Source organism: Vitis vinifera, chromosome 5, assembly GCF_030704535.1.
Source record: "Vitis vinifera cultivar Pinot Noir 40024 chromosome 5, ASM3070453v1".
Classification (NCBI taxonomy): domain Eukaryota; kingdom Viridiplantae; phylum Streptophyta; class Magnoliopsida; order Vitales; family Vitaceae; genus Vitis; species Vitis vinifera.
In genome coordinates, this window is record NC_081809.1 from 20,118,112 (window position 1) to 20,138,885 (window position 20,774).

The window sequence follows — 20,774 nt, forward strand, 5'->3', positions numbered from 1 at the left end:
TACTTTACATAATGCTCTATTATTCTCCACTTAATAATAGATCCAAAAAGTTAAAAAAATTAAAATAAAATAAAATAAAAATTCTCTCATTACTTTGGGTTCCATCCCTTGCCTTTCATTATAAGATTCTTGAGATGATGAAGAATGGCAATGGAGAGCAAATAGCTGCTATGATATGTCTTCAGCTTTATGTGTACTATTATTTTATCATTTGCTCAAAAAAGAAAGACTTGTTATCATGGTTCCACCATCATACACCCCTATCTTCTCCACATCTACAGTTTGGGTTAAAAATGACTTTTGTGGCATTAAAGTATGCATTAGGACCATGTTTGAAATAAGTGTCCATAATGATTTTTGTGCTAAATACTTTTAATATTGTTTTCAAAAAATTTGTGAGAAGTCTTATTTTAAAATTTATTTTGAATGTCCATTTAGAGATAGTATTTTAAAAATGTAATATTTATTTATTTTATTTGAAAATATGGTTTTACATTAATTTTAAAAAATAAAATATAAAAAGAGTCTACTTTGAATAATAGTTTCATAGAATATTGAATTGTTTATAATGAGAATGATTTTTTAAAAAACACTTGAAAATAACTCATCGGATTAATTTTAAGAGTGTGTTTGTTAAGTGTTTTTAGTGAAAGTAGTTTTAGGAGAATTACCTATTAAGACTCCATCGACAGTGATTTTAAAAATATTTTAGTGTAAAAAGTGTTTTTGAAAAAAAAATGTTTGATAAAATTTAAGAATTATTTTTAAAATATGAAAAATCACTTATAATATTGGAAAATCACTTGAAGTGTTTTTTGGAGAAATGCTTGCAGCGTATTTAGTAGTGATTCTAAATAAGTTTTTAATATTTTTAATATTTGAATGATAAAAATTTTCAAGTGATAAAAATGATAGAAATGTTTTTTAAAATCACTGTCAAACGAACTCTTGATAGAGGATTCTTCTAAAAAATGTTTATAGAGAAAACACTTTGAATAACACATTCTTTAAGTGTTTCTTCAAAAATGATTTTTATTTTTGGAAAACACACTTTGAATCATTCCTAAACATGCTTTACGTAATTTTTCAATATCATAAATGATTTTTCAAATTTTTAAAAGTGTTTTTTAAAATTTATCAAATATCTAAAAACGCATCTTAAAATTATTACCAAAAGATCCCAAACATTTAAATAATTAGAAGTGTTCTTTAAAATCATCGTAAAATGAATTTTTAATCCAACATTATCTATATCATCACAAAATATGTAACCACATGTGTTACTATTTTTCAAAGTTGTATATCGAAGTATTTCTGATATATCGAAAATATATTTCAATCAATCTCAATTGAGTTGTTAAATTAGTTATCATCAATAATATGAATATATTTGAATATCTTTAACCTCAACTCCCACAATTATACAGTGATCATCAAGAAGGGTCATTGCACTTGCTCAATCCAAATCTACCTTTTTATTTCATTAATTTATCAATTAACTTTTAAAAAATTTGCTAGATAATCAATCAGAATATTAAAAGAAAAAAATTGTAAATAAATGAAGGAAGAAGATTGTAAGTAGGTGGAAGAGAAGCTCAAATTCCAAGAAGCTTTGGCATGTCCATGCTCAATGTGGACCAAAGCCATACCTTAGAAGATGGTACTGGATGGTACATCCCTCATAATGAACTTGCATTGAACCTTCCCTATCCTGTCAGAATAAGCTGCCACCCCCCCCTCCCCTCCTGGACTCATTCAATTATGGACATGCTGCCAGTTTCATTTTAATAATAACAATAAAATATATCTATTTTTCAATTGGAGATTTTTTTTTTTTTTCCATCGTTAGCATATATATATTCAATTACATTCTAAACCAATTTAATAAAAATAATTTTGTTATATTTAACCATTTTGAGATATGGTTAGTTGTATTTAACTTGATTTCACTCCTTTCTAACATCATTGGTTGAGATTTACTTCTTTTTATTTGTCTAATATTTAAAAATAAGAATAATATATCTTCACATAGTTAAATAGAATAAAATGAAAAACACATCATTCATGAATTATGCTCATAAAAATTAATATGAATATTGTTTTCTTAATCAATGCATTAATATATAAATAATTATATCCTAAATTTAGATTTAATTAATTCTTTTACGTAAATATACCCTAACATACTTTCTATACAGATCATCATCGCTTATTTTATTTTGTCAATTTAGTTGATGAGGCTGTTGAAAAATAAACACTCAAAACTCATATATTGTTTTCCATTATTCGTCTTTTAATATTCATTTTAATTTCATTTCCATCAACATTGTTGTTTAACTCCCATTAAAACTTACTTTATCCAATGTTTTCAAAATGTCACTAAATCGAAAAATTTACCGGTTTACAATTCAATAGTCGGATTAGTGGTCAAACCGCAGTCAAACTAATGATGTCATAAATATAATTTATATATTATATAAATTTAAATATATAATAAAAAATATTAATAATATTTTATATTTGATATATCAAATTACATAATAGAGATAAATATAAATACATTAAATTTTATTAAATAGAACATATATAATACTTAAGTTTAAAGATATATTTAAGATGAAAAGAAAATTATAATATTTAATTTATTTATAAGTTTATATATTTTATTATTTTAAGATTTTAAAAATTATTATCTTAACTATTTTATATTATTTTCATATTTATAGTTGAATAGTTATTATAAAAATGAATATGAATGTAAAAAATTGCATTTATTTGATGGTTTGATATGATAAAATTTGATAAATATATTTTTATTTGACAATAATATTACAAAGATAATGTATAGCCAAGTAGTTAAACTTTTGGTTTTACGCTTGGGAGGGTCGTGCTCCATTTTCTTCCCTTTAATTCCACATCCCACATAAGAAGATTATGGATTGTTTGTGGGGTATAAATATCTAATCAATTATACATGCCTAGGGATGACAATTTTCTGGGCTAATTGGGTAACCCGCCCCGCCCCTATTGGGATAGGCGTGAAATATAATAAACGGGTATAGGTCGGGTATGAGAATATTTTAAAAACTTGAATCGGGTTTGGGATGGGTATGAATTTTGTTTCAACCCGCCTCACCCCGCCCCGAATATAAATTTATAAAATTACCCTTCAACTACTAGTAAAATGTCAAAAAATCCCTGTATATCTATATTTCATTATTTCCCATTTGCCTTAATTCTGACGGTCGCTCCTTCTTTTTCTTCCTCTAATACAATGGTCTTTCATTCTTATCAGTTGTCCTAATTTCAACAGTCGCTTCTTCTTCTTCCTCTGATGCACAGCTTGAAACCCTATCTTTAGGATCAATACTACTTTTTCTTCCTTCCTCACACCAACTAAAATAATCTGAAATCAATTTCATCTTGTTCGTGGTTTAGTCTGAGAGCACAAAACTCCTCTTTCGCGATGTCAAACTAGTCATAGACTTCGATCTCTTTGCCCTAAATATGTGCAACACAATAATCTAGAGCATCACCTTAAAGTCTTTGTCCGAGAGCACAACATAAAAGGAATGCAAAAGCCTTTGAAGTAGTGGATTTGATAAAGTCTTTGTTCAAAGATTGGCTTGAAGATGGATTCAGATCCATGGCTGATATTACCCATTTTCCCGTTTGGTTCAGTTTTCATTCCATTCTCTTGTAAATAGTTCAGATGATTTTTTTATTTTTTGATTTTTTGATTTTTTTATTTTTGTGTTTTGCATTAATTTTGAATCACTTAAGCTAACTATGGGCTTAAAATTATTGATTGTTGTGGTGTTAATTTCAACTTTGATATTATTTTTTCATATTTGGGTATATTATCATAATTAGTGAAAGGAAAGTGCATTTGGGTATGAGATCTACTCATCACCAATTAGGGTTAGGGCTCAATGGACATTTGGGATGGGGCGAGGATGGGGCTATTAATTCTTTTGTTAACGGGGATGGGAACCAATCAACTTGCCTCAACACAGGTTTGTGCCGGGGATGGGAAATAACTATATAATCGGGTGCGGGAATGGGATGGGAATGACCCGTCCCAAACCCGCCTCGTTGCCATTCCTACACATGCCCACGAGTTGAAACAAAGCTTAGCGTGCAAGCCTTGAAAGAAGAGTTGGGCTAATTAGGCCTAGTTGTTAGTGGAGGCCGATTCATAGTTTTGGACCAAAATAATTATTGAACGATTCACTAGGAACTAACCCGATTCAATGGTTCTAAAAACATTAACTATTTCTACTTACCCCTTTTGGAGACCACAATTTAATACCTTATTTTTTGTTTGTGATCTCTTAGGATGCATTAATGGTTCCTTTGCTCGTCCTTTACTTCTTATAACCTCAAATGGCTCATCAATTGCCAATCTAGGCTATACACTTTGGTTGTACCAAGATTAACTACTCCATGCAATCCTTACATCATAGTTTGAATTTATTGTTATACTTGTTTCCTTTACCAAAACATCTTATGAAGTTTGATTGAATAAGCTCCATATATACTGGTTGCTCTCACTCATGCATAATGTAGTTGAAGAAAAAACTTGCCCTTATTACATCTCTAAGTCAATTTTCAACTATATGTAACTTATCAAAGGTACTTGATGAACTCACTATCACAGGGGCTTCAATGGGATATGGTGATCTTGTACTTTTTTTTTGTCTTAAATGCCTTAGTCTAAATTATAAGGAAATTATAGTTGTTGTTCGTGCCCTTGAAACCCTATTTTATTTGAAGAACTTCATGACAAACTTGTGGATTAAGAAGACTTCCCTAAACGAGAAAAGTCAAAGTCTAAACCTCCTCCAATTACACCAACTTTGCTCATCAATATCAATGAACCAAAAATGGAAATAATTCCTCTAGACAAAACATTATAATCATCAAGGAAAAACTTTTAGAAATACCAATCGAGGCCTCTCTTATGATCAAAATAGTCATCACAACAACTATTGTCCAAAATTCTTTCATCAATATGATAATTATCAAGTTATGTACTAAATATGTGAAAAAAATGGGCAAACTACATGATAATGTTGCTAGTTGCATCTTGGCCATGTTCTTATGGCTCCTCACCTATACACAATTGGATAGTAGATTCGGAAGCCTTACATCATGTTACTATAGATTTCGTTAATTTGAATCTCTATGAAGATTATGCAAATCCCAATGATATTATCATCAGAAATGACTTAGGTTTCAAAATTGCTAATTTTTTTCCCTAAGCCTTTTAACTCCACAACCAATGTTCCTACCATACCAAAAAAAAAAACTAATTTTTGTATCAAACTTTTGTAAATCTAATCATACTTCAATGAAATTTTTACTTCTTATTTTGTTGTGAAGGATCTAAGTATAGGGACATAGCTTCTTCAAGGCTAGAATAAGCTTTTAATGATGTTTATGAGTAACAAAAAATCATGAGATTTCATAGTGATCCCCTCTTACTTTGGTTAGAGGCATAATTCTCTCTTGTCATTGTCATAATGATTGTGGTCACCTACCTTCGTGAATTCTCAACCATGAAGCGATCACATTCAAGCGTTTGCATATAGCATCCAAACTATCTTCCACTTTCTTTTGTAATTCATGCCATTATAATAAAAGTCATCATTTATCATTTAATTTTTCTATTCTTCAAAGTCATAATCATTAAGATCTTATCTATAATGATGTATAAGGCATTGCACCTTTTTCTTCAATGGATGAATTTTTTTATTATGTTTATCTTTATCAAACATTTTACAAAATTCACATGAATCTATCCAGTATGATACTAGTTTACCACATTTACCTTTTTCAATAAATTTAAATTTGTAGTTGAATTTTTTTTTTCAAAACCCCAATTATCTTTATTTATTAATGGAAAGTGTGAATATCAATAAATAAAACCCTAATTTGAAGCTTATAAGAGTCAACATTTCAAAACTCCACTCATACTCCAAAACATAATGTTTAGCTAAGAGACTTCATTGACACTAATTAGAGCCACAAATAGTGCTCTAACGGCATAAATATAGAGTGAATTATGTTATGAAAAAGACTTAACTCATCCCACTTAACTTGAATTGTTGTCATAAGTCTAATGTAAATCTTGAGACAAATTTTAGGTTTAAGAGATGAAAATGATGTAAGTTACAAAAACCACTTTCATCCATGGTAGTTAAGGAGTTTAATTTACGTCAAATGAGCTCCAAGGGTTGTTGATGAGAGGTGCAAGTTGTAAAGATTGCTTTCATCCATAACATGAGAGATGAGAAATGAAAATTAAGAAAAGAGATAGAGGTCAAGCAAACATAAAAAAGAAGATTAGGGGCTATAGCTTAAAGTTCAATATGAGAATTGAAATTCAAAATCTAATAACAAAATATATCTTCAATTTGAGGTGATTCTAAAGCACTTTTTGAGATTATTTTTAGACAAGTTATATATTGTTTCAAAGCTCATAAAGTCAAAAGTTCAACACTTTAAATGATATATAAATAGAAAATGAAATGAAGAAGTTATGACCATTTAAAGACAAACATAATTGATGAGGCATTTCAAATTCAAAATGGTGATTTCGAAACTCAATTTATGATTTTAAAATCCATTTCAAAATTACCTTAATTTCGAAATTACACACTGCCACTTTAAGAATTCATTTCCTCTACCTCGAGAATTGCAGTTTCAGCATTCCATTAGTCCTAAGTAAGTTTCATATGATTGAAAATCAAGATTTTATTTAATTCAGTTATTTTTAGGAAATTATTTGGGAAATAAGTAGCCAATAGGAGCATGCCACATTTTAGTTTCTACTTTTGCTATATAAATATCAATCTTAGATTTTGAAAAAAAAAAACTTTTAGAACTTTTTGACGTTTCTTGAGAGAGAGGAAGACATTGAAGGTTTTCTTGGTTTGTTTTCATTCTCTTTTAATTATTGAATAAATCATTATTTTAAATTTCTTTGAAATCAAAATAATTCTTTCTTATTCTCTTATAGATTGTGTATGTGAGAACATAACCATGATAAGCTAAAAAACCATCTTAAAGTGTGAAATATGAAAACCTATGATTATATTTAAAGGAAAATAACAAAGGGAAGCAAACTAATAATAAATTGAATGAAATGTTAGAGCACTGATATCAAGATCAAAATACCCTTTAAGTTAATTTGACTTAGAAGATGATACAATTGCATATTTCTTAATATTAGAGATTCTTGGTATTTTTGTCATTATTATCTACTCTAAAGCAAACCTACATAGTGGTAAAAGCCTAAAAATGTTAGACCTAAATCCATATTTCATATTCATTCATCTATTAGGCAATACAAAAAGGAATAAAGTATTAAAAGTTAAGATATGGATCAAGTGTGAGGAATGGAACTCGAGTTGATTTCATTAGACCATGCATTTTGATTACCCTAAGATTGATTAAATTATATACCCTTGTTTCATTTGATGGTCCATACCCGAAGCTGAATTGTGGAACACTCAAATCTTGTTCATTTGAAATTAGAAATCAATAATCTTTCTACAATTAAATTTAGTCGCTCTTCTTCTTCACAAAGTCTCCTTACCCTTTTCTTTTAGTCTTTTGCATTTTAAACAACATTTTATCTCATTGACTAATTACAATCCCACTTCTTAATCACAAATCTTCTTTTGAATTTTTGCTTCAAATGTCCCCAAGTTATCTCAAATTGAAGGTATTTAGATGTCTTTGATATCCATGGCTTCAATCATATAATCAACACATGTTAGAATCATGTTTTCATTCTTATTTCTTTCTAAGGTACTCAAGTCATAGAGTGTTTGCACAAGTTATGACTTATCTAATAAAACACATATTCGCTCTCAAAATGTTCAATATGTTGAACATGATTTTTCTTTTAAATTTGAACCTTGTACTTCTTTATTGATTCTTCAATGACATTAAATTAGCTTAGTTGCACATCACCATTGGTTGTATAAACTCCATCTTAGTTCTTTATCTCAATTTCTAATCCAAATTTTATTTCATAATTGCCAATGCTAAATGTAGTCTCTCATGAGTTTAATTAAACACTTGGAAACATCACATGCCTCTTATTCTCAAACTAAAGTCAATTCTACATCCTCTTCTTTAGGTGTTATTTCACCTTCCTTAGCCAAATCAATCTATTCATGTGTGCTAATCACCTCCATGCCAAGCATCTACTTGAACACATCCTATGGTCACTATGTCACAAAATAATATCTTCAAGCCTAAAAAATTTCATCTTATAATGAAACATATTATACAAGAATCCCTTGAACCAAATTGTATCTCTTAAGCTATCAAAGACCATAAATGACATTTAGTAATGTTTAAGGAACTTAACGCCCTTACGAAATGGAACACATGAATCACTTTCATTTAACACTAGTTAAAATGTTGTTAGATGCAAATGGGTTTTTCAAATCAAGAGAAACCTTGATAGTTACTTGTACAAAGATTATTTGGTTGCAAAAGAATTCCTTCAATGAATTGAGACGGATTATCATGAGCCTTTTAGTCCAGTAGTTAAAACCATTACATTATGTCATCCATTTATTGCCTTAACCCGAGAATGGCCAGCCTATTTACCTTTGCCAACTTAATGTGAATAATGTCTTCCTTTATGGTTCACTAACTAAACAAAGTTCATGTCTAAACCTCCTAGTTTTGTTGATGATTCACATCCTTATCATGTATATCATTTTTATAGAGCTATTCGTGGCCTTAAGTTGGAACTTCATGTTGGATACAAGAAAACAAAACTTTTCTTCTAACCTTTTTATTTGTTAATTCTAAATTAGATTCATCTCTTTTCATATATTATTGCATTATTATCACTATTTATTTCCTTGATTATGTTAATGATCTTCTTATTAATACAAATAACACTATGTTCACCATTCAATTTCTTACTACCTTCTCTAATTGTTTCTATATCAAGGACTTGGGCCATCTTCATTACTTCTAGGGATTGAAGTCACTCCCAATTTGAATGTTCTTTAAACAAAAACAAATGCATAAAAAATCAATTGCAAAGATTAAATATGATAAGTGTCGATGCAGTATTCACACTTCTTTCAACAACGACACTATTGGTTCTTCGTAATGACTTTTCCTTTACTAATGAACTTAGTTTCAAAGTGTTGTTGAAGCATTATAATATTTATCTCTTTGCAAGTTAAATATTATTTATTCTGTTAATAAGCTTTCTCAATTCATGCATTGTCCAAGTGAAACACACTAGGTTGCAATGAAATGCTTATTATGGTATAAAAGCATCATCCATCAAACATTGATTAAGCTAGTTTTAGAGATGACAAAACTTCCACCACTGCTTATATTGTTTATTTGGATAGAAGTTTTATCTTACAATGTTCTTAAAAGCAAAAGATAGTTGCACAAGCATCAATTGAGGCTTAATATCGTGTAGTGGTGTTTGCTACTATAAAGCTTTGTTGGCTACAATTTCTCCTTAATAAACTCATGACATTTTTGTCTAATGTGTCTACCATTCATTGTGTCAATATCTATGCCACTTACTTTTGTGGCAAACTTATGTTTCATTCTTGCATGAAACCAATCTCTATTAACTATCACTTTGTTTGAGATAAAATTGAAAATGACTTACCATCTACCTAGTATGTATCTACCAAATACCAACTGGTAGACGCACTAACCAAATCCATGTCTTGATAGTAGTTTACACTTTTTAGTCCAAGATTGAAGTCTTTAATAGGAGCTTCATCTTTTGTTGCATGATAAACAAAATCAAATTATCATAGGTTAATCTCAATGAATTATGCTTATAAAGAATAACATGAGTATATTATTTCTAAACAATGAATTGATGTATTCTTGATTATTTGTTCGAGATAAAGTTGAAAATGACTTGCCATTTGCCTTATATGTATCTACCAAAGACCAACTAGCATATGTACTAACTAAATCCATGTCTTGATAGTAGTTTACACTTCTTAGTCCAAGATCGAAGTCTTTAATAGGGGCTTCATCTTTTGTTGCATCATAAACAAAATCAAATCATCATAGGTCTACTTCAATGAATTATGCTTATAAAGAATAACATGAGTATATTGTTTCTAAACAATGAATTGATGTATTCTTGATTATCATATATATATATATATATGTATGTGTTTATGTATATTATTCTCATCAAAATATTTATCAATGTCCTCTTAACTTTTCATAAATTGATAATAAACAATATCTTACAAAAGGTACGAGTGATTGAATATTTCAAATTAATAAAATGTTGGAATTGTTCTCTAGCTTGATACACAAGTTTTAATTTAGAACCATCACGAGTCATGCTTTCTTCAATCATAACAATGTGTTTTTTTTTACTAAATCGAACTTACACCAATAGATACAAAAACCCATTTATGCCCCTTTTTCATATAAAATGTCAAGAAATAGAGTCTTTTTTGACAAATATATTTAAAATAATATATATATATATATATATATATATATATATATATATATATATATATATATATATATATATATATCTTTGATAGCAAAATTTAAAATATTTAATAATAAAAATATTTAATTTAAATAAACAATTTTGTAGAAAAACTTTAAGATCTAATATCAATTCCATATTTAGAAACACATTCAATTTGATATATTTATCATTTTTCTTACCAATAGTCAAAGTTCGGTGAAAAGCCAAAGCATGAAAAAGTGTTGAAAAACTTTAGTTGAGATTAAGAAAGATAATGAATAAATATCAATGTCCAACCTCGAACTTATCAAAAACAGTTAAATGGTCACAAAAAGTTTTTTAAAAAAATTATCTTCTTTTGTGACCGTTTCAAGGTTTTCTCTCACTTTTATAGACACTTGCATGTTAGGATATTTATCTTCTTCTTTTTATTTTTATTTTTATTTTTATTTTTTTTTCTTTTTATCCTTTTTTTTTTTTCAAAGCAGTGGGCCTTTGGTCATTAATTATTTTGTTTCTTTCATTTATTTATATGTCCTTTTCTTTTTCGGTTTTTTTTGGAAGTGGGATTTAATTATTTTTTTAGATTTATTTGCATGTCATGTTGTAAGTGTAATTTCTTATTTTTAAAAATTACTGAGGTTATGTTTGGTTATCAAAAAAATTGAGAGAAAATGTAACGAAAAGAAAATAAAAAGAAAGAAAAAGTAAAAATAAAATAAAATAATAGATTAAAAGTCAATAAATTATTTTTATTTACTACTTAAAATTCATTTTATTTATTTTAATTCATTGATATAAATATTAATAGCATATTTAGCAACTGTTTTCAAGAATAGTTTTTTGTTCTTAAAAAAAAAAATATTTTTGATAATTATAAACTATTTTATGTTCTTAAGAACATAAAATATGATATTTTCATAGAATATCTTTTAATTATTTTTATTATTTTTATTTCTTTTTTAAGGATTGTTTTAAAAAATAATTATACAAACATGTCAAACGATTAAAAATAAAACACCGGATATAAAAATTATTTTTAATACATATTAAAAAATATTAAAAACATGTTAAAAATATCTCAGGTTTTCAAACAGACTTTTATTCTATAAAACATTAGAGAACAGTTTTCAAAAACTGTTTTTAATGATTGTTTACAAAAATAGTTATTAAATAGAGTCTAAATAATTTTAAAAATGAATAAATTTTTAATTAATTTTAATTATATTTAATTTTCTTTGACATTTTTTATAAGACAACTAAATTTTCTTTATATATATATATATATATATATATATATATATATATATATATATATATATATATATTTAGCATTTTTCGAGACCAAACATAACTTAAAAAAAAACATAGGAAAGGAAATGAAAACAAATGATTCCTCCCTTCAAATCATTAGTCGGATTTATTTGTAAATTCAGAAAAGAAAATAAATGTTTAGAACTTAAATTTTCTAAAATCTATATATAAAAAAAATCATCTTAAATGAAAAAAAAGTTTATCATTCATTCATTCCTCCTTGATGTCATGACCTCGATATGTAAAGCATGTTTTTCATATGAAAAGGTTTATCACTTCCCCCTGCCAATCCCAAAAGATAAAAAGAAGATAAAGGAGACACCAAAAAAAAAAAAAGAGGGAAAAGAATGAATGCTTTCACCATCTTTGCTTTGGGTCCATTGCATGCCTCTAATGATTATATTCCGTGGCTTTTGGAATGGGTTTTTTTTTTTTTTTCAACCCAAGACAAAAAGAGATGCTTTTTATCTGTCCTTTTACCTCCTTTTCTTTTTCTTGCAATTCAAATAATTTATTTATTTATTTATTTTTATGTTGAACATTTCTTATGATTGTAGGAATAGTTTGAAAAAAGAAATTAAAATAAATGCTTTAGAGAGGTATTCAAACATAAAATTTTTATGCTTACTTATTTTTATACAATTGTAATTTTTAGCAAAGCATTGCTTAAAAAAATTAATTAATATAAAAAATTTAAATTTTAATATATTTTCTACTGGTTTCTATAATTTCTTCTAGGAATTGGTCTCATGTTAAGAGTTTAGCTTAAATTGATTCTATATATGTTATTGGTTTATTATTTCACAGCCTAAATTTTTAGTTTATAATTTTTAAAGCTTAAATTTTAGAGTGGATTAATATCTAAGCATCACAAAGAAAAAAAGAGAAACTTATGATATGTTTCTCTTATGTTTGGCAAAATAAATAAAAAATAAAAAATTTAAAATTAATAAATTTTTTATATCTTTTAAATTTCTTTAATTTATTTTTCATATATAAAGATTAAAATTTTAAATATACATAAATTTTAATTAATTTTAAATAATTGTTTTATTTTTTAATATGAAAAAAATCATTTTCATTTTTTTTTAGTACTTTATATATATATGATAATTAGGTTTCATGAGTTGGTGGGTTCCTACTCTAATGATGGGAATGATCTCATAATGAAATGAAGTTTGAGAGCACCCATCTACAATGAGTGGTGGAATAGATTCATAGTTTTAGCATTATGTAGTTCTACTTTCTCTTTTATAGGTGAATACAAAAGTATATAAAGAAAAGAAATAACATGTGATATATAAGCATTGAAAAAGAGTGACAAAATTAAAAGGGAAAAGGAAATAAGGTGAATGAATGAAAGGAGTGTGATGTGAAATGAAATAAATCAAAGTGTGAAGAATCCAAATTAGAAGGCATCTTAACAAACAAGCTTTAAATAATAAAGCACCCTATAATTAATTATACCAAGTGGCCCCTTTCCTACCACCAATGCTCTTGTTTTTTTGATGTTACATTGCAACCACTACCCTCACCATTTTTGTCTCCATCTCAACATTTTCAATCTCATTAATTTCATTTCTTGGGTCATACAAATGTTGATTTTACTTTCTAATGGTAGCCAACTAAATGAAAATGAAACAATGATTAGTTTTTTTTTACCAAATTCTCATTAATTCTTTCACAATCATATCCATATAACATGAAAAGTGAGTTCAATAGTGTTTCCACTTAAGGTGTTTTTAAGAGAATTACCGATCAAGTCTTTCTTCATAAAACACTATAAGTGATGCCCTAGTATCAATGCTCTTGTTTTTTGATGTTACATTGCAACTACTACCCTCACCGTTTTTGTCTCCATCTCAACATTTTCAATCTCATTAATTTCATTTCTAGGATCATATACAAATGTTGGCTTTACTTTCTAAGGGGTAGCCAACTAAATGAAAATGAAACAATGATTAGTGTTTTATTTATTTATTTATTTATCAAATTCTCATTAATTCTTTCACAATCATATTCATACAATATGAAAAGTGAGTTTGATAGTGTTTCCACTTAAAGTGTTTTTAATTGAATTTTTTTAAAAGTGTTTTTAAGAGAATTATCAATCAAGTCTTTCTTCAGAAAATAATATAAGTGATTTTTTAATACTATAAATAATTTTTTAAATTTTTAAATATTTTCTAAATTTTATCAAACACCTAATATTTTTTTTACAAAACACTTTTTAGGCTAAAAACGTTTCTTAAAATCACTGCTAAATAAACTCAAAATAGAATATTTTGATGTTAATCTTTTTACCCCTTAACTCAATTTTATTAGAAAAAAAATACTTTTTTTTAATTTACAGTGGAAATTAAAACAAAAGCCATTTTATTTTCTATTTATTATTATGTTCAAATTACTTAATAGAACTATAAATAAATATGTATATCAAAGATTAAATCTTATGAAAATCAAAATTTACTCTATTTCTCTCATCTAAATAATGTTATTATACAAATCTTCTTTGATACTTATGCTTATATATGTTATTATTTAAATACTTTATAGATCCAAACCCATCCTTCAATTAATATGAAGAGTTGCAATGTCCTCGTTAAATGGAGTTGGTGATTGGAATCAAAGTTGGAAGCATTCAAATTCAAAACCCTAACATAGAGATTGGTCAAACAAGCACTTAGGCCCACACCCTATTTTTCCTTTTTCTATGTACATGGCATCTTGTTTAAAGTATCCCTTTTCCACCGCCACCCATCAAACTATTTGCTCAATTTAAATTTTCTTTTCATGAAAATATGCAAAAAAAAAAAAAAAATGATACTAAGGGGAACCCAAATCAAAATTTGACAAATCTTGGGAAAATCATTTGTCCCAAACTAAAGATTTTTTAGAGTATCTTGGCCCTTAGGTTTAAACTTAATCTAAAAATATAATTTACTTTATAATTAAAAAAATATTTGGTAAAACAACTTATGTTTACAGTCATTGATAACTTAATTTATATTAATCTCAAATTTTTATAAACATATTTTTAGACTTAAATAAAAATAAATTAATTATTTTAATTTAATATTTAAAATTATTTTTAATTTTAAATTATAATATTAAGTCATTTTAATAAATATATTTAATTTATTTAATAACTAAATTAAGTTATTAAGTCACTTTAAATTAATTTACTAAATACCTTTTAAATTTAAAATTAATTTATAAATTCAATTAAAATGTTAGGTTTTGCATGAAGTCTTCACAAGCAAAAGAGACGACTCAATTCCAAAGCCTAATGGGTCTTTGCTTTAGAATCCAAAGCCTAGTAAAACAACGTCAATTCCATTCAAAGATTTTGAATCTTCTAATCTATGAATTTGTTTGAATAAATCTTTGAAAAATCTTAATAGAAATTTGAAAAACTCAATGCATAAAATAAATATTTATATTTTAATGAAATGTTAGGAAATAGTAAATAAAGAAAATAAGGAAGAAGGAAACACAAATTTAACATGATAAATACAAGAAATAGCAAATATAATAGAAACTACTTATAGTATCTTCATTCCTCATATGAAAAAATAAGAAAAAAATTAATTAACTTTTAAATTTGCTTATATTTTTGCCTTTTTTTTTTTTCATTCTCTTTTCTCAAAATTCCAACTTTAAATACTAATTAAAAACTAATTTTGTGCTCATATCAAGTCAAATAAAAAAAGAGAAATATGGCAAAACCATGAAATAGGGAAATTCAATTCAAAAACATGATGAGGGGGTTATAGTGAGAAACAAATCCCAAAGCAATTGTCCATTGGAATTGACATTTCATGCATTTGAACCACATAAACGTTGGCGTGTCTCTTAAGCCTTTAATTCATGTGACACTGACTTGGAAATAGTTGGAATTCATCCTTGTTCCTTACCACCATATATTTCCAAAGCCATAATTCTTTTGAATTTTTTTCATTTCAAATTTGATATTAAAAACGTACATAAAGAGAGAGAAGAAAGCAATGAGGGGCGGTGAGGAATACCCACAAACAAAAGTTGTTATATATCCACCAGCTGTAGGCATCATGGGTTGAGGACCCCCCAACTCACATACAATCATAATAATTTCTTTAAACCCTTTCCTCCACAAGTAATCACCCAATCCCTGCCCTCCCCTTCCACCTCGAATACCACCAAGCCCTGCCACCTTCCACTTTGCTCAGCTGTCTCCAGTTGTTGCCTCACTCACGCGTCCCCCCCATCACCCACCCTCTCACTCAAGTCTTAACCCCTATATATATATGCCATTTCCTCCCTTTCCTAAAACCCCACATCCAATTCTACAAAACCCTCTCTTCTCTTCTCTTCTCACAAAATGGGGTCTTCTTCAAATGGGTATTCAGTGTTTTTGTTGCTTTTTGCAGTGGTGGTGGCTACTGCCTCCGCTAGTAACTTCTATCAAGACTTTGACCTTACATGGGGTGATAATCGTGCTAAGATCTTCAATGGAGGACAGCTGCTGTCTCTCTCCCTAGACCAGGCATCTGGCTCTGGGTTTCAGTCCAAGAAGGAGTATCTGTTTGGGAGGATTGACATGCAGCTCAAGCTTGTCGCTGGCAACTCTGCTGGCACCGTCACTGCCTACTACGTATGTCTTCATCATTCTCAAACTTCATCCCTTCAAATACGGGTGATAATGATTTTTGCATAGAACCAAAACAAAAAAAGGTGGAAGTTGCTTGAATTAATTAATATGTGTGCATGCATTTAGTGTATGAAGAAAAATTTCAAAACTTGAACATTATTTCTTTTACTTCTTTTCTTTCTTTTCTTTTTCTTTTTCTTTTTGGGAATTCAAGAGTAGTTTTGTCCCCTTACGGGTACATAGTAATCATAAAATGTTCTTTTCAAAAATTATTTTGTCGGTTTCCAATTATTAAAGGGTGAAAGATACTGTTTTGGTCAGAAAACAAGTTCTTCTATTCATCAACTCACTCTGAAGCTCTTTCTTTCTCAAGAAAATAACTTGATGTATAATGAAGTTAGAAATTGAGGCTATAATATTTGTGATGCAGTTATCTTCTCAAGGGTCAACCCATGATGAGATTGACTTCGAGTTCCTGGGAAACCTGAGTGGAGATCCTTACATCCTTCATACCAATGTATTCACTCAAGGGAAGGGCAACAGGGAGCAGCAATTCTACCTCTGGTTCGACCCCACCCGTAACTTCCACACCTATTCCATCATCTGGACCGCCCGGCACATCATGTACGTGTAAACCTAAACCCACCTTCCAACTCTACTTCCATTTTTCTATAAACTAAAACTGAACTGGGTGTTGGTTTTTTCTTCAGTTTCTTGGTGGACAACGTTCCCATAAGGCTATTCAAGAATGCAGAATCAATGGGAGTTCCCTTCCCAAAGAACCAGCCCATGAGGATATACTCAAGCCTCTGGAACGCGGATGACTGGGCCACAAGAGGAGGGTTGGTGAAAACTGACTGGTCCAAGGCACCCTTCACAGCATACTACCGGAACTTCAGAGCCAACTCCTCGACCCCCACAAGTTCATTCCCTGACAGTACCTTCCAGACCCAAGAACTCGATTCCTACAGCAGAAGAAGGCTGAGATGGGTTCAGAAGAACTTCATGATTTACAACTACTGCACTGATCTCAAACGCTTTCCTCAAGGTGTCCCTGCTGAGTGTAAGCGCTCAAGGTTTAATCTCTAGAACAGTATGGGTGGAGTTTATACAAGGGTGAGGCGTGAATATTATTCTTTTGTTGTTTCCTCTCCATCATGGGCTTGGTGCTTATAAGTCATAAGTTACGGTACAAATAAATTATTCTTTGCTTTGTATGTAAGGGTTAATTATTGTCATATATCAACCTGTTTTTGTATTTCAAATAATAATATAATAAATTATATGGTGTTGTATTTTTGAAATTTTGGAGAGGACCCAGTCCAAATCAAGCAATGTCTCCAATTGAATATAGGAAGTGCATAGTCCTTGCTCTCTGTTAACGTTTTGTCTGCCATGATATTTTATTTTTGGCTTCAAGTGAAATGTTGAAAAGGAAGGTAAAGTCATGATTTTACATGGTAAAGTGTAATCACAAAATGTTGAAAAATAATCCTGACTTAAAATTTTCATCTCAGTTCATTAATGCCATGGCAATCATATATGCTACAAGTAACATGGATTTTACCAAATTTTAAAATCATCAACCTTTAATTAATCATTGATATCAGTATTAATGATCTAAGCCAACTCGACTTGATCACAACCAAACATTTCGATTGGTTTAGACAATCATTTTTATTAATACTCGGATTGACTTTGAGTTGGATTTTTTCAACTCAAACTCAATTTGAGTTAGGCATAGATTAAGGTTCAAACAACTTGATCCTAGCTTGGACTTATTTCAATGTTTTTATAATATTTATAATGCATATTATCCTATATAATAATATTCATTTTCTTTTTATATTTTTAAGAAAAAATTATAAAATTATATTACATTATATATTTTTCTAAAATTAAAACACAAAGAAATAAAACACAAAGATATTCTTAAGCATTGTCCTTTCCCATGATGGTATACCATATCTTTGTGTCTATGGGTGTCTGTGGATGAAGTAAGTTTGTTCCCTGCATGTGAAGTTACAATTAAGTTTCCAATCAAAAGCAATAAAAAAGCACATAGTAATCCACCAAAAGTAAGATTCAAACGTCAAAAGTTAAAAGTGTTACAACAAAAGTCATTTTTACTATTCACTATTCACATTATGGGTGGTTACTATTCACAACTAAAGTCAAAAGTCCACAATTACCTATCGTTTCCTTTGTACTGTTTAAGATTCTTGTCTTAAACTATTTAAAGAGGTTCGTTCCTCATTTGTAAGCATCTTGAAATTTTCCTTAAGTCTTAAGCTCTTCTTTCTTTCTTCTTTCTCTCTCAAGAAATGCAAGCCTTCCAGATGAAAGCTTTCTTTAAAGCTTTCCTCACTTCATCCATTTTCTCATCCCTCCATTGTAATTTATCTCTCCTATAAAATAATGTATGTTTTCAAGCTTATGTAATATATAAGTCTTAAGTTCATTTGCTTTAAATTTCTTTTTTAAATATCTTTGTGTTTATTCCATTCTCTCATCCCTCCATTGTAAGTTATCTCTCCTATAAGATAATGTATGTTTTCAAGCTTATGTAATATATAAGTTTGAAGTTCCTTTTCTTTAAATTTCTTTGTTAAATATCTTTGTATTTTATTTCCCATTTTTCGTATCTTGTTTTGAGTTTTTGCATAATTTATTTTTTCATTGCATATTACCTTGTCCTAGGTGTTTATGGTATCAAAGCCACGGGAAGGAAAGTTGGGTTTGTTTTGAGTTTTTAATCTATCCTAGGTTGGTAGCAGTCTGCCTGAGGCGATCCCATACCGGGTTGAGCCCATTGTTAGTCGGTGTTAGGCGTTTTTAGGGTTGGAAAAGGGTATTAGGTGATTACTCCTTTAGGTTTGTCAATTTGCTATTAGGCTCTAGATTAAGACCTTAAAATGAGTTCGATTTTTAGAACCATGTGTAGGAAACCCACAGATTCTCAAGAAGTCATAGTAAATAGTGAAGAGATCAATTATCCTAATACTCAAAATGAACTAGATGATTGGAAGTTACTCAAGGTATCTAATCAAGAAATTTATAAGAAATGAACCTTGAAGTTTTTTACAGACTACACCATTAAGACACTTGAACAAACCATAAGCTTAGAGCAGGAAGATCAAGTGATAAGACTCTAGAATAGTAAATCCATAGAGAGACATAAGAAAGACTACAACTTCATACACTTTGTTATGATTCAAGTTGCAGCTAAGCCTTTGACAAGAATAGATCTAAACACCTCAATTGTCATGTGTTTAAGGGATAATAGACATCTTGATTACTGAGATTCTATTATTGGAGCAATCCAAATAGGATTGAATGATGGTCCTGTTTACTTCCAGCATTACCTTAACTTCACAGTTATATTAAGAGTTGTAGATATCCTAGATTTGGTTGTCCTCCATGTTAAAACCCATGGATTTAAGTTTAAGGAAGGAAACAATCTTGTTTCCATCATCATAAGATTTGCCTATAAGAGTATGACCACATGCATTGGATTCAGAGCATTGTGCACCAGTCCTAAGGGTGAAACTATATTCTTCCACTCAGATGTCCTAAACAAGTCAAACTTCATAATCCCCAAAAAGATCATGTGGAATGAGGTTGAGTTTCCAAATCCATGGCATTTCACCAATGTCGTTCCAACCATAGAACAAAGATCTGAGATGATTGAACAAATTGTTCAATACCCAAATGGAGGTGGAGATTTGGTTTTCTCCAACTCATTCAAACATTCTAGTAATCCTAGAATTTCAGATTATGAGTCTTCCAAAGCATCAAGTTCATCTATCCCAATAAGGACCACTAGGGTAGAAGAAGCATCCACTTCAGCAAATCCTAATAACATTAAGCTAAAAGGTGTCAGGAGTCACACCAACCTTGTAAACCCTTTTACACAGAGGAAAATGAGTTTACCTAAGGATCACAACAAGATGAATCACCGGATATGTCTCCCACATATTTGCAAATGATTAACACCATAAGTGAAGAGTTTGAAATTAATAAGAATCTCTTAAGACAAGACTTCAATTTAGAAGCCAACGAGGAAAAGAGAGTTTGGTTCTTTAGCAAAGTCCCAAAAAACCTTAGAATCCTCTACCAAGAAGAATTTTACACATACTTAAGAAATGAACAAAAAAATGTTACGTATTGGATCTGGTTTGAACTCTTCAAACAAAAGGAATATCCAAAGTACACAAGTAAGCGTATTAACAACACATCTACAAAAACTAAGATATGGAAAACTAGTGATGACATTGTCATAGAATCCATTCTTGGTAATTCTTGATCATTAGTTAT

General features: G+C 29.0%; 1 protein-coding gene across 1 annotated transcript; it reads left to right on the forward strand.

Annotated features, from left to right (window-relative positions):
* Window positions 1-16,049: 16,049 nt before the first annotated feature.
* On the forward strand, window positions 16,050-17,761 carry LOC100250461 (xyloglucan endotransglucosylase protein 1). Its single transcript, XM_002267854.5, has 3 exons — window positions 16,050-16,460; window positions 16,888-17,081; window positions 17,168-17,761. Exons 1-3 carry the CDS (start codon window positions 16,188-16,190, stop codon window positions 17,544-17,546), a joined length of 846 nt encoding a protein of 281 aa, XP_002267890.2. The 5' UTR covers window positions 16,050-16,187; the 3' UTR covers window positions 17,547-17,761.
* The last annotated feature ends 3,013 nt before the right edge of the window (window positions 17,762-20,774 follow it).

Excerpts from the sequence above, each read along its gene's own strand:
- LOC100250461 (XM_002267854.5), top strand. The coding sequence starts at position 16,188 with ATGGGGTCTTCTTCAAATGGGTATTCAGTGTTTTTGTTGCTTTTTGCA. Across the intron at positions 16,461-16,887 it reads GCACCGTCACTGCCTACTAC|TTATCTTCTCAAGGGTCAAC; the intron begins GTATGTCTTCAT and ends TTTGTGATGCAG. Across the intron at positions 17,082-17,167 it reads TGGACCGCCCGGCACATCAT|TTTCTTGGTGGACAACGTTC; the intron begins GTACGTGTAAAC and ends TTTTTTCTTCAG.